Source organism: Castor canadensis, chromosome 11 (assembly GCF_047511655.1).
Source record: "Castor canadensis chromosome 11, mCasCan1.hap1v2, whole genome shotgun sequence".
Taxonomy (NCBI): domain Eukaryota; kingdom Metazoa; phylum Chordata; class Mammalia; order Rodentia; family Castoridae; genus Castor; species Castor canadensis.
In genome coordinates, this window is record NC_133396.1 from 99156651 (window position 1) to 99175912 (window position 19262).

The 19262-nt window shown below is 41.1% G+C and overlaps 1 protein-coding gene across 5 annotated transcripts in view; it reads right to left on the reverse strand.

Moving 5' to 3' along the window:
• Nucleotides 1-19262, reverse strand: part of LOC109690974 (carboxyl-terminal PDZ ligand of neuronal nitric oxide synthase protein) — a 295255-nt gene that overhangs the window by 83736 nt on the left and 192257 nt on the right. For all 5 annotated transcript variants that reach the window (XM_074047630.1, XM_074047632.1, XM_074047631.1 and 2 more), the window contains exon 3: nucleotides 9570-9662. In XM_074047630.1, the coding sequence (XP_073903731.1) occupies nucleotides 9570-9662 (93 nt within the window). The remainder of the gene's footprint in view (nucleotides 1-9569; nucleotides 9663-19262) is intronic.

The following is a 19262-nucleotide window of genomic DNA, read 5'->3' on the forward strand; positions in this document are numbered from 1 at the left end:
GCAAGTAGGCTGTTTCCATTGTGTACCTGGGTTACCAGCTTCTTCACCTCTGAGTCTAGGATACATGAGGCAAAGGGAAAAATCAGGGTACTCGTGACTATGTAATTCCTGGGTTCCTGTTTTCCTGACCAGGCTATCATCTCTCCACCTTTCAGAATCTTATATTTGTTTTATATATATGTCCAGGATTGCAGCTGTATTTAGCAGAAGGAGATATAGGGAAAAGTGTAGCTAGCTGCTTCTTCCCAGGAACCAAAGTCCAATGTGTGTACTGTGCGTAGTTATAATTTTTAAAAAATTTTTTTGGCAGTACTGGGGTTTGAACTTTGGGCCTCATGCTTGTTAGGCAGGCACTCTACCACTTGAACCACTCTACCAGTCCTTTTTGGTGTTCGGTATTTTTGAGATAGGGTCTCGTGAACTATTTGTCAGGGCTGGCTTTGAACCATGATCCTCCTGATCTCTGCTTCCTGAGTAGCTAAGATTACAGGCATGAGCCACCAGCAGTTGGCTTATTTTGTTAACTTCAGTTTCCTGAGCTCCACCTCTTCAGACACAGGGACACATGTCTGGCAATCTGTAATGTGAACAAACATTTTAGGCAATTCTAACTTAGGGTTAACAAACATTGAAGGTGGGGCTGGAGGAGTGGTTCAAGTGGTAGAATGCTTGCTTAGCAAGCACAAGGCCTTGAGCACAAACCAGTACCACAAAAATAAATAAATAAATCAGGTGATTCTGATGTAGGGTTGACAGCCACTGTTTATGCCAAAAAAGGGTTCACTGAAACCCCAGCCAGAAGATGTCTTTCACATACTACATGTTCCTCTAGAGTCTCAGTCAGGCCTGGCAAGGGACGGCCTCTTGACTCCAGAGATGGTCCACCCCAGGGCCTACACTCCATGCTAGTCAGTAAACAGCTACTGCGAATCAAACACTTGGAGGGTCACAGCAGAGGCTGCTCTGCTCTAAGGGAATGGATCCTCATTTTTTACAAATTTGTACTATCAGGAAAGTCTGCCCCAAGGACTCCTTGCTATTCCACTGTAATTTTCAAAGTTAACAAGAAAGTAAGTGATTCAGTGCACCACAGAGGCCACAAAACTCCAAAACTCTGCCACATCCACTGCCCATTTCCACCTACAGCAAGTCTGAAAACGGTTCTTTCTGAGGAAAGCAATGTGGTTTATGCTGTGTGCATCTGATGATGCCAACCTTGCTAACCTGGCTGTGGTATACTAGACTCAAGATCAGCTGCCCATGTGGGAGGACAACCAGTGAGGGGCTGGCATGAAACTGCCCAATCCCTGAGTACCACGACACAAAGACCCACTCCTGTCCAATCAAATCCTCTCCTCAAGGAATAATAAATCCTAAACTGCATGTAGGCTGAACCTCCAGTAATGGCAGATAGTTTTTGTGACCTGCTGTACAAATTTCCACTCAACCTCATTATGAAGTGAAGGAGAGTGCTTCAAGGATCAGCTTGTGTTTCCTCCTTGCCTAGCAACAAGCCTCCATTATAACAGGTAACCTGGGCAAGCCTCCTTTTTGCAATTCTAAAGAATGTAATTAATACAGTCATTAAAAGGACAGAAACAACAAAAACAAAACAACACAACTCAGAACAACTGAGTGTTTCCTTCTGTGGTATTATTGAATAAGAGGATGGTGAGACCAAGCCTCGGGCACTTTGTGTTAATTTAATAAGAATGAACACTTGGCAGTGTCTACAGAAGCCAGAAAATACTGTACTTTTAGGGCACATCCCAGTATCCACATAGCATATTCTGAAGAAAGGGGAAAAAAACTCAAAGATATTTCCACCTAAATATTTTTCTTTTCTGACAATCTCATTAAAACCCATTCTTCTCCCTTCAAAGGTCTTGCAGTGTCCTTGGTGAGTCTAATAAATCTATGAAAAGATCAGGAAGTTATCAAAATAACTCAAAGGGTTGGAGGAAGTGGGTCTCACCACTATTTTAGTTATTCAAGAGCCTAGGGCAAGCTGAGTGTGGTCACAGGCACAATCCCAGCTACTCAGGAGACAGCTTGGGACGAAGCTCGCACTGTGTGAGCTTTCTGACTGTAGTTGTGGTTCAGTATTGTATCTCTATCCTATGGTCAAAGTCAACTTTGGTTTATAATCCTGTAAAATCCAGTTATTAACTTTTCTTCCTATTATCCTCTCATTAATTTTTTTCTCTTTTTTCTTCCTTAAAAGAGTACTTCCATATGGATAATTGACAAGGGAGTGGTTTCTGTTGTTTTTCTTCAAAACACTTGCAAGTTTTAAAGGAGATAAGAGAAACATTTCCTGACTAAGAGAGAAGAATCTTATTGTCCTTCAGTTAGTTCCTTTGTGAGATAAGTGAAACAGAGCTTCCCTCTAAGTTGAGCCAGTCGCAATGTTGCACTGACTCTAAATGCAGGTAGAATCAGCACTAGTCTAAGAACCAAGAGAACTTTGTTCTGGTCTGAGTAGCTGCTAACTATGGGTGACACCTTGCTGTGGTGACTATAGCCTGAGAGTGTTATTTGAAAGAGATAGGTAGGAAGAACACTGAGTGGATAGGTAGGAGGTGCAGACCCTTCAGTTCTAAACTTCTTAGATTATCACTGGGGCATTGAGGAGATGGGGTTAAGAAGCTTCAACCATATTTGTCTTATGTTTTGTCATCCCCTGATGGGGTGTGAATTCCTCCTACTTGGTAGGCAAGTGCTTTACCACTTGAGCCATGCCCCCAGTCCTTTTTGCTTTAGTTTTCAGATAGGATCTCGTGTTTTTGTCTAAGCTACCCTCAAACAATGATCCTGACCTAGAGTCCCAGCTGCTGCACCATGAAGCTTATCATTACACTCGTGAAGGGACCAAGTGTCCTTAGGCTGCCCACAGTCCAGGACTGAGCATGGACAGAGACAAAGGCAGAGGCCTGTTCCTGAGAACTGTGGGAATCCCCAAGGGATAACTTTGATTGTAGAATCCCCAATGGCCTTGCCAAACCTTCCCCAGTTTGCACTGCCATCTGACAGCTATCCCAGTCTTTCCCAGGTGCTCCCCATTTTCTCCCAAAAGCATTCAACACAATCATGGCACTTGCTGCTAAGACAAACAGAAAGTGAGAAAGGAAAGACATAAGGAACATCTTTATATGCTTCCTTTTTTATTCTCAGAAGTTTCCTGTCGAAATGGGACAAAATCCCATTACTCTATTAAAAGAAGGAACTTTTCCTGGCTGTGATGTCTGAAGATTAGACAAGAGGATCAAAGTTCAAGACCAGAGCTGGATGTCAGTGGCTCACACCTGTAATCCTAGCTACTTGGGGGGCTGAGATAGCAAGGATGGAGCTTGTAGGCCAGCCTGAGCAAAAAAGTTTGTTGTTGTGGTACACCACCTGTCATCCCAGGGACTGTAGAAGCATAAAATAGGAAGGAGGATCATGGTCTAGGCTGGCCTGGTCAAAAAATAAGACCTTATCTTCCAAATAACCACAACAACAAAAAAACACCCCATGCTTTCTACCAACTGAGGCATGGCTCAAGTGGTAGAGCACTTGCTTAGCAAGCACAAAGCCCTGAGTTCAAACCCCAGTACTAACAAAAAAATAAGAGTCCAAGTCTAGCCTGGGCTACACATAAAAAGGAAAAAAAGAAACTTTCTACATAATCATTTCTTCTACATATTAAAATTGACTCCACCTTAAAGATGAACACCAAAGCTCAGAGGATAACTTATTTCCCTTCAAAGTCACCCAGTCCAGTGGTAAATAAAACCCATCTCTTCTACCTTTATACCCCATGTTCTCTTTGCTACTTGAAGTGATGAAATCCAACTCTTTCACACCCTGCTGCCAGGAAGCTCTTTGCTTTCAACAGAGCATGGGGATAAAGGGCTTACATGTGCTACTGTAAGACACTGAATGGGGCAAGGACCTTCTCTTTTCTTTATCTACTGAATACAAATGTCAAGTCCACCATGGAAATTCATAGCCATTTTGTCATTTCAAAAGCTCCTGGGAGGAGATGTTATGTGGGAACTGGTTCAGAGGTAGGTCAGCCTGGAAGAGTGCCAATAAGAGGAGAAAGAATTAAGAATAATCATCACAGTGGTCCTTCCTCCTTTTGGAAGTTGGAAATGGATATGGCATCTATGAAGTCCTCCCCAGGGATTCCAAAAGTAGAGGAAGAATTTGTACTGACATTTATTTACCATCTCTACTGGAAATCATCAGTAAGCATGTCCTGAAGTCTGCAAAAAATTTTGCCATTATTCACATACCTGACTTTTTTAAATTTAAAAATAAAAATTTTTACAAAACTATATAAATTCAGCTTGACAAGTTCTCCATGCTTCTAGGTAAATGGGATCAAACTAAAAATAAGGCTTCTCCTACCTTTAGGTATAATCTATAGGAAAATACATTTCAAAATTGAAGTACTAAGTCCTCACACAATACACATTATTCATAATAAAAACTAGCCAAAAATGAAGAAGGTCAAGAAATACCACTTCGTGAAAGGAACATTGTACTAAGTTTAGGCAACAGATTCATGTTCTGGCCCTGTCAGTAACTACCTGGATGACCTAGGGGCAGTCATAGAACATATTTCATCCTCTGTTGCCATAGCTAATCAACTCAGGGATCAGACTAGATCATTTCTGAACTACCTTCTTCTAAATTCTGGTTCTCTAATTCTTAGTGCCTACTTTTCTTACTCAGTCAGAGCAGAGTTCAATGTTTCCATAGTAACAAACTACTGCTCAAGCAGGAAAAGCATTTCCTTGTGACATGATATACCTATGTCAAAGTATAGGCTGAACTTAAAGACTCTGGATCTATTTATTAGGCATTTTCTACAGGGTAGCATTTATCTTAAGGAATATTAAAAATTAATGCATACACACACATACACATACATACACACACACAAGCAACATGGTAGTAGAAAGAACCTATCTGGGATCTGAGCAACACAGAGCTGGTTTGAAACTTGACACCACCATTCATCACCATTAATGTGACTTTAGATCTTGGGTAAACTGTCCAATCTTCTTTAGCAAAATGAGCGTTAGAATGATATATACTTCAAGGAATGTGCAAAGATTTAGTAAGTGTAAAGTCCATAAAACAAGGCTAGAAAAAAAATTGATGATCAATAATCACGGTTAGGGATTATTAGTAGCTGCTCTCATTATCATCTAAGTAAGTAATTACTGCTATTGGTTTGTTCGCTCTCTCCTACCTTCCCAAATAGATAAAGTAAGATTTTAGAGTGTCGGGCATAGTGCTACATGTCTGTAATCCCAGGCAGGCTGAGACAGGAAATTCCCAAGTTTGAGGCCAGTCTGGAATACATAATGAGATCCTGTCTCAAAAATCCAGGGGAAAATTTTTTTTTAGCTAAAACATGCTTCCTGCCCCCTACAGGCTCATAACCTGTTGGGGGAAGGAGATAAATACCTCTATAATGTAAGGCTGAGCACATAGCTTAGTGGTGCATAATGGGCTCAGCATGAATGAGGCTCTGGGTTCAATCTTCAGCACCAAAAAAGAAATAAAATTCTAATGCAATTTTCTAAGTATTGCAACAGATCTATGTATACATGTAATGCCATCAGAAATAGTTAATTTTAGCCAGGCCATTGTGGCACATGCCTTTATTCCTAGCACTCAGGAGGCTGAGTTAGGAGGATCACAAATTTGAAGCTACCCTGGGCTATATAGTAAGAACCTAACTCAAAAAAGTTCCATAGCTAATATCTTTATGTGTCCTACAGAGTTCCTAGAACATGGGAAAAACAATATTTGTTAATGAGAATGATGGCACCTTTGTAGAATGTCACCTTAGGAGACCCAAAGGAAGTGACTGCTTTGTAAGAGAAACCACATGAAACTGAAGCCCTTTCATAGAAAAATCTCTTGGATAGAGTTCAAGATTAATATTTCTTAGTCAGGATTCCACTCCTTAGCAAATGGTGCCATAGTGTGATACCAGAATCATAATAAGTAATTATTATTCATAGAAAGGATAACTACTTGGGCCTAGTTGAGAGTTGAAGAAAATGTTCTGATTGAGAGGCATCAAAGCAAAACTAATTATCTTAGTAACTGGCTTCCCACTACAAATTCAGCCTAAGATTTGGAAGGAATTTGTGATTCATTATCCTCTGGCATAAGTTCAAGAAGAGAGCATTTTTACATACTTGTTAATATAACCAGAAAGGTTGTATTGTACTCTCAATGGGACAATTGTAACATATTTGGCTACTGTCTGCACTAGGGTAATGCACCTGAAGATCACAGTCACCTGACCAAGTCCCACCACTATGAACTTGGGAATTTCTATTGAAGCCTTTCTGTGTTTTGCAAAGGCTCTAACCCTGTTTTTTGTTTTTTTAAACAGAAATGTTGACAGAAATAGGGAAGAGAATATGATAATCAAAAGTAACACATTAGAAGTCACTATATCCAACTGTTAAGTACTTATTTCTGTCTGATTTAATGACACTACCACACATAAGAAATATTCATTCATCCAGTTAGCCAACAGCCACAATTGTTGAGAACATTCTGTGTGTACTAGGTATCTAGAAAAGTGCTGGGCTTACATAGATGACCCTGACATTAATAAATTTGCTATGGACAGGTCCCTGGAAACACACCTCTCTCCTCAGCCAAGAAGTGCAGCACCATTGGCCAGTGATGGATAGTCTGAGGAGAGAAAAGAGGCCTGGTGGTGGCATGGGGAGGTATGTGACCTCAAAGGGTTCCCTCCTGGCCTAGAAGATTGGAAGGCAAAACAAGGTGACCTGCTTAGCTTCTGGGGTCTGCTTTACCTGCCGTTCAGTGGGTTCTCAAAGACCTGAACACATACAGCTGGTCTGCACTGATTCATAAGCTTTAAGGAGCACAGTTCCAAAACTGGGGCAGACTACTCAAACTGGGAAAGTTGAAGTGATCATTCCAATTCAGTTCTTCATTCTATAGTTGGAAGTTCATAGAGGCAAAATAAATTGTTCAGAGCACACAGCCAGAAGGGGTGGAGCCAGGACCAGAACTCAGGTCTTCTCAGCCAAAGGCTCCTTCCAGCATGTCACACTGACCTAGCGAAGATCAGTATGCTATTTTCAGGAGGAGAGGGCAAAAAGGCTGATTGCTATTAATGTGCATGCATCTGTCAGCACACTGCAATTAAAGGCATTATCCAAATCACAGCCATGGTCCTGAAATGGACACCAGGCGTGGGTGGAGGAAACAAGAAGGGAGCTCCTCTTTCCCAACTTGGCATGTCCTACCAGATGCAGGACAGACCTGCCAGATCCCCTACTTCCTGGGCCAGCAGGATGGCAAACACTAGAGATGACCAAGCATGGAACTTCAAAGTGAGTCATAAGATTGCCAGGATTCCCTTGGAGACATGCTGCTCCAGCTTAGCCTTGGTGTACTTAGGTAACAGCTGGAGGTGGAGAGGCAGGAGGGGAGTTCTCTCCCAGGTGATTCCTCAGCATACTGCTTCCTTTATGTCCCACTTGCAGAATGAGGTACTATCACATATGGTACATGATACATGAGGGAGATGGGAAATAAAGTGTCCTTTAAGGGCAAAACCACAAAGTCATTCCATAGGGACAGAATAGCTCTCAGGACAGCAGGCCTTGAAATGCAACCTAACTGAAAGTAAGCAAAGATCACATTAGTTAGAAGTCTACATGTACTGTTGTGGTAGGGAGATTCTGGGAGTGTCAGCCATGAAAGTATAGGAGTCAGAGGGTCATAGAGGAAAACCCCAGGAGGGAATGTTGAACAGACCCAAGGAATAGCAACACTCAACAAGGTCAGTATGACCAGTGAACCCATATGTTGTTGGGAAACATTTCTATCATATAATTAGCCAACTTGTCCCACTTCTGGGCCCACCTAGGTACCCTGTAATAGTTTGCCTTGCCAATAATTTGCCTCCAATCAAAAGGGAATGTGCCTGTCAGGCTAATGAGAGTCTGGTCCAAGAGACTGTTCTATGTCTCAAAGTGAATAAAAGACCTATTAGTTCAGTTTATACATCAGCCTCTTTTTGAGCTTTGCCAATGTGAGGTGACATCCTAAGGTTTACAACTTCGAAACTGATGAGTCTGGGTTTCATGATGCAAAGCTAACTGCTGAGCCCTTGGCAAGGGAGGAAACAGGTCAGAGAGCAAATCACTGGCCAAGAGAAACATCCATAAAGACTGATGAGATGGGTGACAATGGGTTTGAAATAATATTGTCACCTGAAAAGTGCTCACAAATGGCAATTATGCTATCAGTTGCTACAGGAGAGTGCTAAACCACCAGTTTCCTTATGTGCAGGGCAGAGTAACACAATCTGACACATGTGACCATGGCCAGGTTCCCTGAATCATGAGCTTGGATTGAAAATTGCTCAAGTTCATATTGTCATCATTCATAATTTCAAGCCCGGGGGGACTTAGCAGGCATCAGCTTGCTTCCTAGACTCTCCTGTTCAGAAATTCTCAGGATTGTCCCATGGCTACCCACTATGAGTACATATGTGAAGGGAAAGAAGAGGATGCAAGAAACATATCCCCAAGCTGCAGCACCTGTAACAGAAGGACACACATGGGGGCTGCAAGGCATTTGGGAGTGGGACTGAGGGTTGCTCTAGACAGAAGGGTCAGGCAACTGCTGAGGGAACCTCTTCTTATCTACTCCTCCATGGAATTCTATTACAGGTTGAGTATCCCTTATCTATCATGCCTCAAACCAGAAGTATTTTCAAATTTCAGAGATTTTTTTGGTCTGGGAATATTTGCATAGACTTTACCAAGTAAACATCTCTATATTTGAAAATCTAAAATTCACTAAAATCAGAAACTTTTGAGCCCTGGTATGACACTCAAAAAGTTTCAACTTTTGGAGTATTTTGGATTTCAGATTAGGGGTGTTCAACATATATTGCTTAAGTTAGAAGAATTTCCTACCAAGAAGACTGAAAAGTAAGCTAAGTGTGCCTAGAATCGAAGCACTCAAGAAGCAGAGGTAGAAGATCATGAGCTTCAAGGTCAGTCTGGGCTACATAGTAAGTTCAAGGACAGCCTGGGTCACACACACACACACACACAGGGCTACATAGTAAGTTCAAGGACAGCCTGGGACACAGACACACACACACACACACACACAGACACACACACACACACACACACACACACAGACACACACACACACACACACACACACACACACACACACACACTACCTACCTACCTACCTACCTACCTACCTACCTGTAAAGGTGCAATGTTGAAGAGGTTTTGAACATAAGGGTCATGGGAGATAACCCATTACCTGTGGGACACTAGGAATGACTGAGCAATCATCCCACTAAGCCACTTGTCCCTGCCTCACTCTCTGCTCCAGCTGCAGCCTATCAACATTATTGCTCCTCAAACAGAAGACCTCAACAGATAAGGCAATTCTGCCAGAGAATGTTCTAGAAGGAAAAGGTATACCATGCCTACCTTCCCTGATTCCCTCTTCACCACAATTTCTGCTTCAGAGCCACTTACCTTTTTCTTTTTCTTTAGAATCACTTTCACTCCATCCACTGAAACCATAATGCTCACTTTCTTCTTCTTGATGTTCTTGGCTTTAAACTCATACTGCAAATGAAAAAAGAATCTGATTAGACCAGTGCATCTGCAGGGTGCCCACTAGCTCACAACCTGGCAAAGAGGGCCATAGACAGGTCTAGAGAACTGGTACAGTTTCTGGGCATGGGCATAGGAAGCACCTCGAAGGATGTAAAAGCAGGTGGATATCTGATGGTTACTTCTTCCATCCTGCATCACTCTACCCTGTCAACAGTTCTCTCTTTCACCAAGGGGCCTGGAAAAAGGACAAAACCAGCACAGCGAACTCATGGGAGACAGAGGGCTTCAGCCTAGAACCTTAGTAGTGAGTAATGAAGAGAGGCATGTGTGGCAGGATGGGGAGGAGAGTTTTTGTTCTGGAGTCTGGCTTGGGACAGGACTTCAGCCACAGTCCCCTTTAGGCCAGCAGCTACAAACATTAGAGGCTGGAGTTGGTTCTGATTAGCAAGCACCGGGGACATGACTGCACCTCACAGTGCATATCCTGACTGCAGCATTCTGCTATACTGCAGTATGGATGAACTGAAATGACCTCTGGGTGGGAGAACCAGCATGGCAATCTGTGAATCAGCTGACTTTGGCCTTGTGCCTGCTGGGAGAGGTGAACCAGCCACCACTCCCAACCACATCTTCATTTACCTCTGCTCACTTGAACTTTAATAAACACTACCTTCCAGCCACACCTCCTTCTAAACAAGTCTTTAAAGTCAGGGCTGCTCCTGCAGTCACAGGCATGCAGAAGGCAGTACTCCAATGAGCTCCAGCGGGAGTTAAGGGCATAAGAGTCTGGAAACACCCAGAGGACAAAACCTGCCATCAACAGGTCAATTCTCATCCTTGGTCTCTTGCAGTATGTCACTTTCACATACTCCAACCTCCTCCTTTCCCTTTTATAGTTATGAAATCAAAGCAGAAATATCAAGTACTTAGTTCTGCAAGCACTACGTCATTCTCCCCAGCCCTAGTTTCAGAGAACCAATTGTCTGCTAAGCCAAATGTCTCAGATTTCCAGAAAAATCTTGTAGTTGACCATACATATCTTCCTTGTTTAGTCCACTTCCCTGTTGTTTCCACTTCCTCCTGGACCTTTATATCAAGATTCCTCACCCAAGACAGGAAAGAGGTGCCCATCCAGGTTCTTGTGTTTCTGAACCTTAACTATTTCTACAGTTAGTGGTTTGACAACCTTGACCGTGCTTTTTAATACCTTCATCGTAAGAACTCAAAATGCAACTAAACATTCTCTCTGAAGCCCCATCACCATGCACATATTCTCAGGTAACTCTTACAGAGTCTGTAGGCATAGTGACTACACAGAAAAGCTTGACCCAATTTCCTCCCAGAATCTCAATGACAGTGAAAACATAGGTGCTCCATACAACAGCTGGTGGAATACTCTGGATTGTTTCAAAATGAAAAGGGGCAAGAGAAGCAGGAAACAAGCTTCTAGGTCCCACCACAGCTGCCAGCAGTACCTGCTTGCCGTTGACAAGGGCTCTTAGGTTGGTCATGTCTGCATCTATTCCACCTACCTCCTAACGTCCCCAAACCCTATCCAACTGCAGAATTAGAATTAAATTGCACTTCTGTTGGAAACTTTGGACATGAAAGAAAATCAAGTGTCTGAAAATGCTTAAATATTTATCATTAAGCCATTTGTTTATATGGTGATTACTTAGACAATAATGTTATCATGCTCATTGGGGGAAAAATGGACTTAGAGGGGTGGCAATGAAGTAACCAGAAGAATAGAGAAGACAAGGGGCTCTCAGGGACAAATCCTTTTTCCCAGACTGTTGCTCTGGGCTGGAGCACTGCCTGGGCAGGACGGCTTAGGAGGAAGCATCTGTGTTCCTTGACACAGGAAACCAATCTGCTCAGGCTTTGCCAGGGGCTGAAGAACAAACAGAACTGCTGGTGCCACTGTCTGTGGCTCAAGTCAGCCTCCCTTAGACCCATGCCAGCCCTGGAGTACATGCCAACACGCCTGGCCCTCCACCCACTGTGGCCAGACTGTTCTGATATACTTGCTTTGCTGGCTGGAGTTCCACCAGCAAGTGCAGATAAAACCCTACATGAAAAACAATACAAAGTTCTGGAACACCAACTGCAGGCTGGAAAGATGGAGGGAAAGAGTTTGGTGTTCATAAACAGAGCCTCAGGACTTTGTATTAGAATAGGGACCCTGGAACTTAGTGTGCTGTGCCAATGGTTCCAGACCAGCAGCCTAGTTTCTCAGCATCTTCTAATTCCCAGAACTGCCTCCTAAACCTACATGTCTCAGTCCTAGTCTCTGGGTATCTAAGAATGGGAAGCAGGAGGTCTATAACAGTGGAGGAGATGAAACAGCTGAGATAGGCATCTAACGTTGGGAATAACCCTGCCCTGAGCTTGAAGCTACAGTGCAAAAAACTGTCACAGGACTACTTTCTTAGAGCCCTGGCAAGGGTTGGACTATCAGGTGCTTGTCTCTCTGTCTCTGTCTCTCTCATTCTTTCTCTTTGATCTGTCTCTGTCTCTCTCACACACACACAACACACACACACACACACACACAGAGAGAGAGCTCTTTTTGCAATAATGTGCATCTTCCTGTTTAACAACGGCTGATTTTTAATCAAAATGCATTTTTTCACAGGAACTTTGGTTCCTCAGTCATCCTGGCTACAAGTCATTTGGCTAGTGATACACTTTCTCACAGCAGATCCCCCATTCTTAACTGTAGTGTTCACTTAGCCTATCTCCTTTCCACTGGCTCCACAATGCTCATAGATATGAGCCAAGGTCTGCTAAGGAGTCAAGGTGCTCACAGGCAACTTCACCAAAGAGAAAGGAATCAGTTTACAAAGGTAAATTGTCACACCCTTGCTCTGCAAAGTTCTTGCCTTACACTGTTCACTAACTTCCTAGAGTGGCCTGTGAAACAATCACAGCAAATTTAAAAGTAAACTCTGACAATGCCACTGGGCATTTTCACCATACTCTGTAGGTTCAGTTTCATGAGTGTGAGTACATCTCTACAACAAAACTACAAGTGCCTCAATCAAAGGGACTATATTATAAGGATTTGCAAGAACTCCTTTTGTACTTACTGAAAGTTTAATAACTTACATAATAAATTACAAAATTTGAGTACAGACATGCTTATAACAGCATTATTCACATAGCCAAAAGGTGGAAGCAATCCATTTCCTCAATGGATGAATGGACACACAAAATGTGCTTTATGTATATAATGGAATATTTTGAGCATTAAAAAGCAAGGGAATTCTGCACATAATGGTATGGATGAGATTTGAAGACATTAGGCTAAGGAAAGCCAGACAGTTGCAAAAAAGACAAATATTTTTGTGATTTTATTTTTATGAGGAATCTAAAGTTATCAAATTCACAAAGAAAGATAGTACCATAATGGCTTCCAGATACTGAGGGGAGAAGATAATGGGAACTAGTATTTAATGGGTACAGAGCTTTAGTTTTGAAAGTTCTGGATATGCATAGTGGTGACTATTGTACAGCAATGTGAATGTAGTTACCACCAAAAAACTGTCCACTCAAAATGGTTATGCTAGTAAATTTTATATTAGGTATACTTTATCATAATTCAAAGGTACAAAATCTGAAAACACTGTAAAACAAATGAATTTCTGCTCCAGCAAGTTCACTTTAATTCTGCAACTCCACCACATACAAGGTAAACAAGTTACACCCTTCCATATTTCCATTAATTGCATTTGCTAACCCCTATTCCTAGAATGCTCTTTCCACATCATCTGTTGCCAAATTCCTGCTTATTCCTGAAGTATCTGGTCAGGCTCCTCCATAGAGAGACCTTCAAGGTTACATCCCTACACTGAGATGCTCAACTTGGTAACTAAAGCCATATGCCAGCCTTTAATATCACTCATGGTAGGTTGGTTGTTTACTTATTTCCCCAAAAGGCCATGTCCTCCTCGAGAACAAGAAATATGGTTTACATACATTTGTAGTCAAAAAAATAGCATCAGAGTATAGGAAGGTGATAAAAGAAGTCAAACAAATTAATGAACACAGTCAATAATAATTATTCACAAAACCTAAAAAAAATGATGTGTATAAAAGGCTAAAAATAAACCTTCCAAGTAGTTCATTAACTGACAAGTTACTAAAACATGGATTCTAAACCACACAAGAACTTTAAGAAGACCTAATCTTTAAATGGTTCAAATCCCACAGCACAATGTTGAGCATCCTATCAATGTGTGATACATACTTATTTATGGTTTTTTTGGAGGTGGAGGTGGGAATGCTGAGGATAAAACCCAGGGCCTCATGCAGAATAGCCAAGCACTCTATCAACTAAGCTACATTTCCAGCCATTGATATGTACTTCTTTAAATTAAAAAACCAAAAACTTAGAGCTTTCATTATTAGTCAATCAATCATTTTATGTTATAGTTAGGAGGAATGGTTGTGCGGATGAACTTCTGTTCTCTGTGCTATACCCAGCTTCCTTAAGTTTCTGGCCCCTTTGTCTATAGAACAAGGGCCAAAGAGCTATGGCAGACCTGACACTGCTATGCCACTCAGTGACTTGTCGTGTTCATTTTATATGAAATCTCAGAATTTCCAGCAAGATCAAGACCAAAATGGTACTAAACATGAATTCTAGAGTATCTATGAGGATTCTTGGAAAGGGTGTGTATTCCCCATCTATCAAAGTGAGTCCAGAATAATTTATTTCACCACCAGACACAATATGGAAAATTGCACATACGTAAAATCTGTATAGTCTGCAAAATATTTAAAAGGAACCAGAGAAGCAACTTTTTAAAGGAATATTTATCTTTCTATCATATAGAATTATAGTACTGCCCAGTTCTACAAACCAAAGGGATCTAAAACCAAGTTCTAGTCCCACTTAGGATAGCTAATTTAAAAGAAAAAGGCAGAATCTCAGACCAGCTCTCAAGAGATATTCATTTAATAGATGTGGAGTAGTGTCAAAACTTTTCATTTTTTTTAATGCAAGTGATAATACAGATCACACTATTCAGAACACTACTTTGGGCCACAGAAGCATACTATAGGATTATTACGTATTTTTGTTTGCATCAAGAATTTCCTTAAAGCTGGGAACAACAGCTTCAGCCTGCAATCTTATCTTCTTGGGAGGTGGACATCAGGAGGATCATGGTTCAAGGCTAGCCTGGGCAAAACACTTTTGAGACTCATCTCAACCAATGGCTGGGTGTGATGGCACACACCTGTCATCCCATATACCAAGGGAAGTGCAATGAAGACTATAGTCCAGGCCACCCCTGGCATAAAGTAAGACACTATCTAGAAATTGACTAAAGCATAAAGGACTGAGGGTGTCACTCAAACAGTAGAAAACCTGCCTAGAAAGTATAAGGACCTGAGTTAAATCCCTAGTACTTCCCCCAAAAAGAATTGCCTTGAATAGGCCATGTGCGTGTGTTGATCATATATGCATTACTTTCTAGCATTGATCATATATGTACTACTTTTCAAGCACAGCTATCATTATAGCACTTAAAATACAAATTCTTATGAAAGCACCACTGCTGTTTGCTGTCATTCATTTTTTAAATCAAAGACTGCTAAAATCACCACTATTAGTAGGGTGTGTGGTATATGCCTATAATTCTAGCACTTGGGGGGTGGATGCAGGAGGATTTGTGAGTTTGAGGCCAACCAGGGCTTCATAGCAAGACCTTGTCTCAATAAAATAAAATAAAATAAGACCTACCATTATTATGTAGAGAGGGCATTCTATTGGGTGGTAGGCATCAGGTATTCATATATTAGGCTTCACATACTTTGTATGTCTGAAATATTTCATCAGAAATTTTTAGAAAAATCCTTGTGTTTGAAATATTTAGGATCCCAAACACAAGCCAAGCTTTTCATCATATAGATGAAGCAGCCAGTGCTCATGGATGGTAAAAGACTTCTCTAGGTCCATTAACAGAAAATCCAAGGCTAGAATCCACATCTCTTGATTCTCAATTCTGTTCTTTTTATATTGCCCAATATCTCTGTCTTTTTCATCAGCCCCAAATTCCCACTCCAGGAAATAAAATTATTCATTCACTCCTTCGTTCGATGATACATGTTTAATGAGCTTTTTCATGTGTATTCTATCCCCATCTTAAAATAGGAAGCAAGAAGATGAGGAAGAGCTTACTGGAAATTAACTTTGTAGGATCAGGATGCCAGGCTTCTCAATGGAAGACTTCAATCCCCCTCCCCAAATTCCTTCCCACACTAATCATACTGTCTGTTCTCATTTCCTTTGTCGCTTCCTACCTTGTTCCACACCCAGGGATACATGTCAATAAGCTGGGGAGGGTACCAGTGAGATCAGAAGAGCACAGTAAAGGGGACTTCTGAATATAAGGAGGATTTCAGGGCAAGAAATAGCCGAGTTCACTGCTGTTTGGAACACTGAGAAAGTAGGGGGAGAGGTTCATCCAAACACAGATGTTCTATGGGTATGAGGCATTTTCACAGTGTCTCAACATGATGCAAGAGGGCAAATTAAATAGGGCCCTCAAATAGAAGACAGTGGCAGGTTCTCATGCAGGCAATTTTGGGCTGTGTACTCAAGGGAGCTCCTGAATGGCTGCTACTCCATGTAGAGAGGAAAAGAGACATGGCCTGGAACACAGCCATCACTTTTTTTCTGACTGGGAGCATGTTGATAGGTCATGAGAAGCTGAACAACCAACCCAAATGATTAAGGGCTGGATGGAGTGATTTATGAAGCAAGATAAGTACCACTCCTAATAATAATCCACTACTTTCAACTTGTCTTCCTCTCTATAATCTCCCATAGCACATTTAAAAACAAGTTCAGTGTCCCTCACTATCTGTGGAGGTTGGTCCCACAACCCTCTATAGATATCATAATCCAGAGGCTCAAGTCCCTTATATAAAGTGGTGTAGTATATATATATGCATATAACCTAGGCATAGCTTCCTGTATACTTTAACTCATCTTTAGATTACTTATAATACCTTATACACTATACATCCAATGGAAGTAATTGCTATACTCCATTGTTTAGGGAATGACAAGAAAAAGTCTGTACATGCTCAGTAAAGATGTATTTTAAAAAATATTTTTCCAAGACTGGTTGACATAGTGGATACAAAACCTGTGGATAAGGAAGGCTGACTATATTAGAGCCCTTTAAAGTAAAAACAGAGGTGATGACAAACTAAAAACATAACAAAATAAATGCAACTTTACCTAATTCTCATTCTCCTCTAAATTTAGCCCAGACTCTCCTCTAAATGATTAATGTGGTGTGTTTTGCAAGTAGGATGACAAGAGACATCAAACTTGCCTTCTGATGCAAGGGTGGGGCGCGCAACATTGTTCACACAGTGTGATTCACATCTACACAACACTTACTAGCAGAAGGAATGAAAGTTTTCAGTACTTGGTAGAGTCATGAATCAAGGATTTACGGTCTTCTTTCTCAAACCAAAAACGGTTAGGAACAAATGATGATTCCTTCTGTCTTTCTAAGACTTGATTTACTTCTCTATAAAAGACAATCAATCATGTTTTATAGCCTCTCTGCACCTCTCAGCATCCACTACATATCCTGGCTCACCTTGTGAAATTAAGTAAAATATTTTCCATGAAGTATTATGAATTCCTCTGAAGAAACTACACTGAACACTAACTCTATTTCATAACAAACATCTTTACCCTTAGCTATGCAACCCTGAGCACACCCCCTGACTTCTCTGGGTATCATTTTTCCCTTCTGTGAAGTGAGGGTATTGGTCAGATTATATCTGAGAAAACCCTCCTGGCATAACACAAACATCAGAGCCCTCACAGAAGATGGGTAGGAACACTTGAGAAATGGAGAGGGGAAGGTTCCACAACAAAGAAATGAAGGAGTTTGGTGAAGCCACATGAATCTTAGAAGTGATGGACAAGAATGGGAGAAAGGATGCAGACCAATGTAGGAGGAATCTGAAATGGAGAATTACTGCAGTTTTACATAGAAAGTAGGAGGGAGTTACAGGTTTAAGGATTTTTAAAAAGTGAAAAAATAGAGAGGCAGATGTTGAGCATAATCTTGGCCTGAGGATTCAGAAAGGAAAGACACAGGAAACAAGAAATCTAGGAAAGAATAGAAACATGTACCAAACACTGGATTATACAAATACAAAATGCATCTGGATGAAATCATTGTATAGACTAATAAGCAGGATAAGGAAATGTTCTCTAAATCCCATGGCTGAAAAAGTAAAAATATTTTCAAGGACCACTGCATAGGTGAGCTCAAAGAATGTGTTACATATTGAAAATGTCTACCTTGCAGCATAGAATCAAGAAACAGGAGCTAGAAGGGAATTTATAGAGGCCATGCTGTTATTCATGTTGGACACCTCTTCCTAGCTTCTCCCAAATCCTTGGACCATTGAATATCCTCTCCAACCCAAGCCTACAAACAGATAGGAGAGTAGATTTGAGAAATCAGTGCTTGAGTTCATCTCTTAGGGTTACAAGAAATGCAGAAAACATAGTAGGCAGACCTGAAGCCTCAATGAATGTCTGTGATATAGTATAGGATGAAAGAGATGATTCTTGGGAGACACTGAAGAAACTCTTTGAGGAAGAGGAAGAAAATTTAAAAATCAGAATTGGGAGAGCTCTTAGAAGTCAGAGTGTTATCTCTGTCAAGCCATCAGTCATTCTCTAACACAATATTGGCAGCTCTGTTTGAAAAGTAGTTTCTTACAGTGCAACTGAAATCTACTTCCTGAAGCTTCCACTTACATGATTCTGTAAAGTTGTGTTTCTCAAACTTTAAGATCCATATGACTCACCTTGTTAAATTATAGATTCTGCAGATCAAGAACTCTTCCTTTCTAACAAGATCTCAAATGATATTGACACTACTGGTCCATGGACGACACTTTGAGTAGCAAGCCTTAAAGAGCTAGAATATATAAGCCCAAAGGGCATTTAGATATGTTAACTGGGAACTAATGATCTCTAAGATTTTCTTCAGTGCTAACATTCTATTCCTACCAATTGACAGAATATGTCAACATCCTGAGTTATATAAGAATCGAGACACAGCATTTCTCAGGAACAACCACCTTAAGATGGTCAAAAGCCCAACTCTAATATACGCATGATAAAACTCTAAAATACAACTCTAATACATAAATGATAAAGATACAATATCCAGAATACAAGTTCCCAGAGTATAGTGGAATCTGAAGTTACTGACTTCTTTCAAAGCTTAGTACTTACCTACTGTCAGTAGGTGGCAACACTTCCTTGGTGCCTAAGGTATTATAAAATGAAACAAAGGTGCTCAACATGGAACCACCCGGGAAACTTAAAATACTGGCCTCTAGATTCTACTCCCAGACATTTTGATTGAATTCGTCTGGAGTACAGCTTGATGCCGAACCTTATTTTTAACTCCTCAGGTGATTCTAATGTACAGCTAAGACTGAGGACCACAAGAGAAGAGTAAGAGCAGATCACAGAAGCCTAGTGGTAAGAGGTCAATGATGGTCACCACATCACTCCTTATTCCCTGCCTCTCCCCACACTCCATCAGA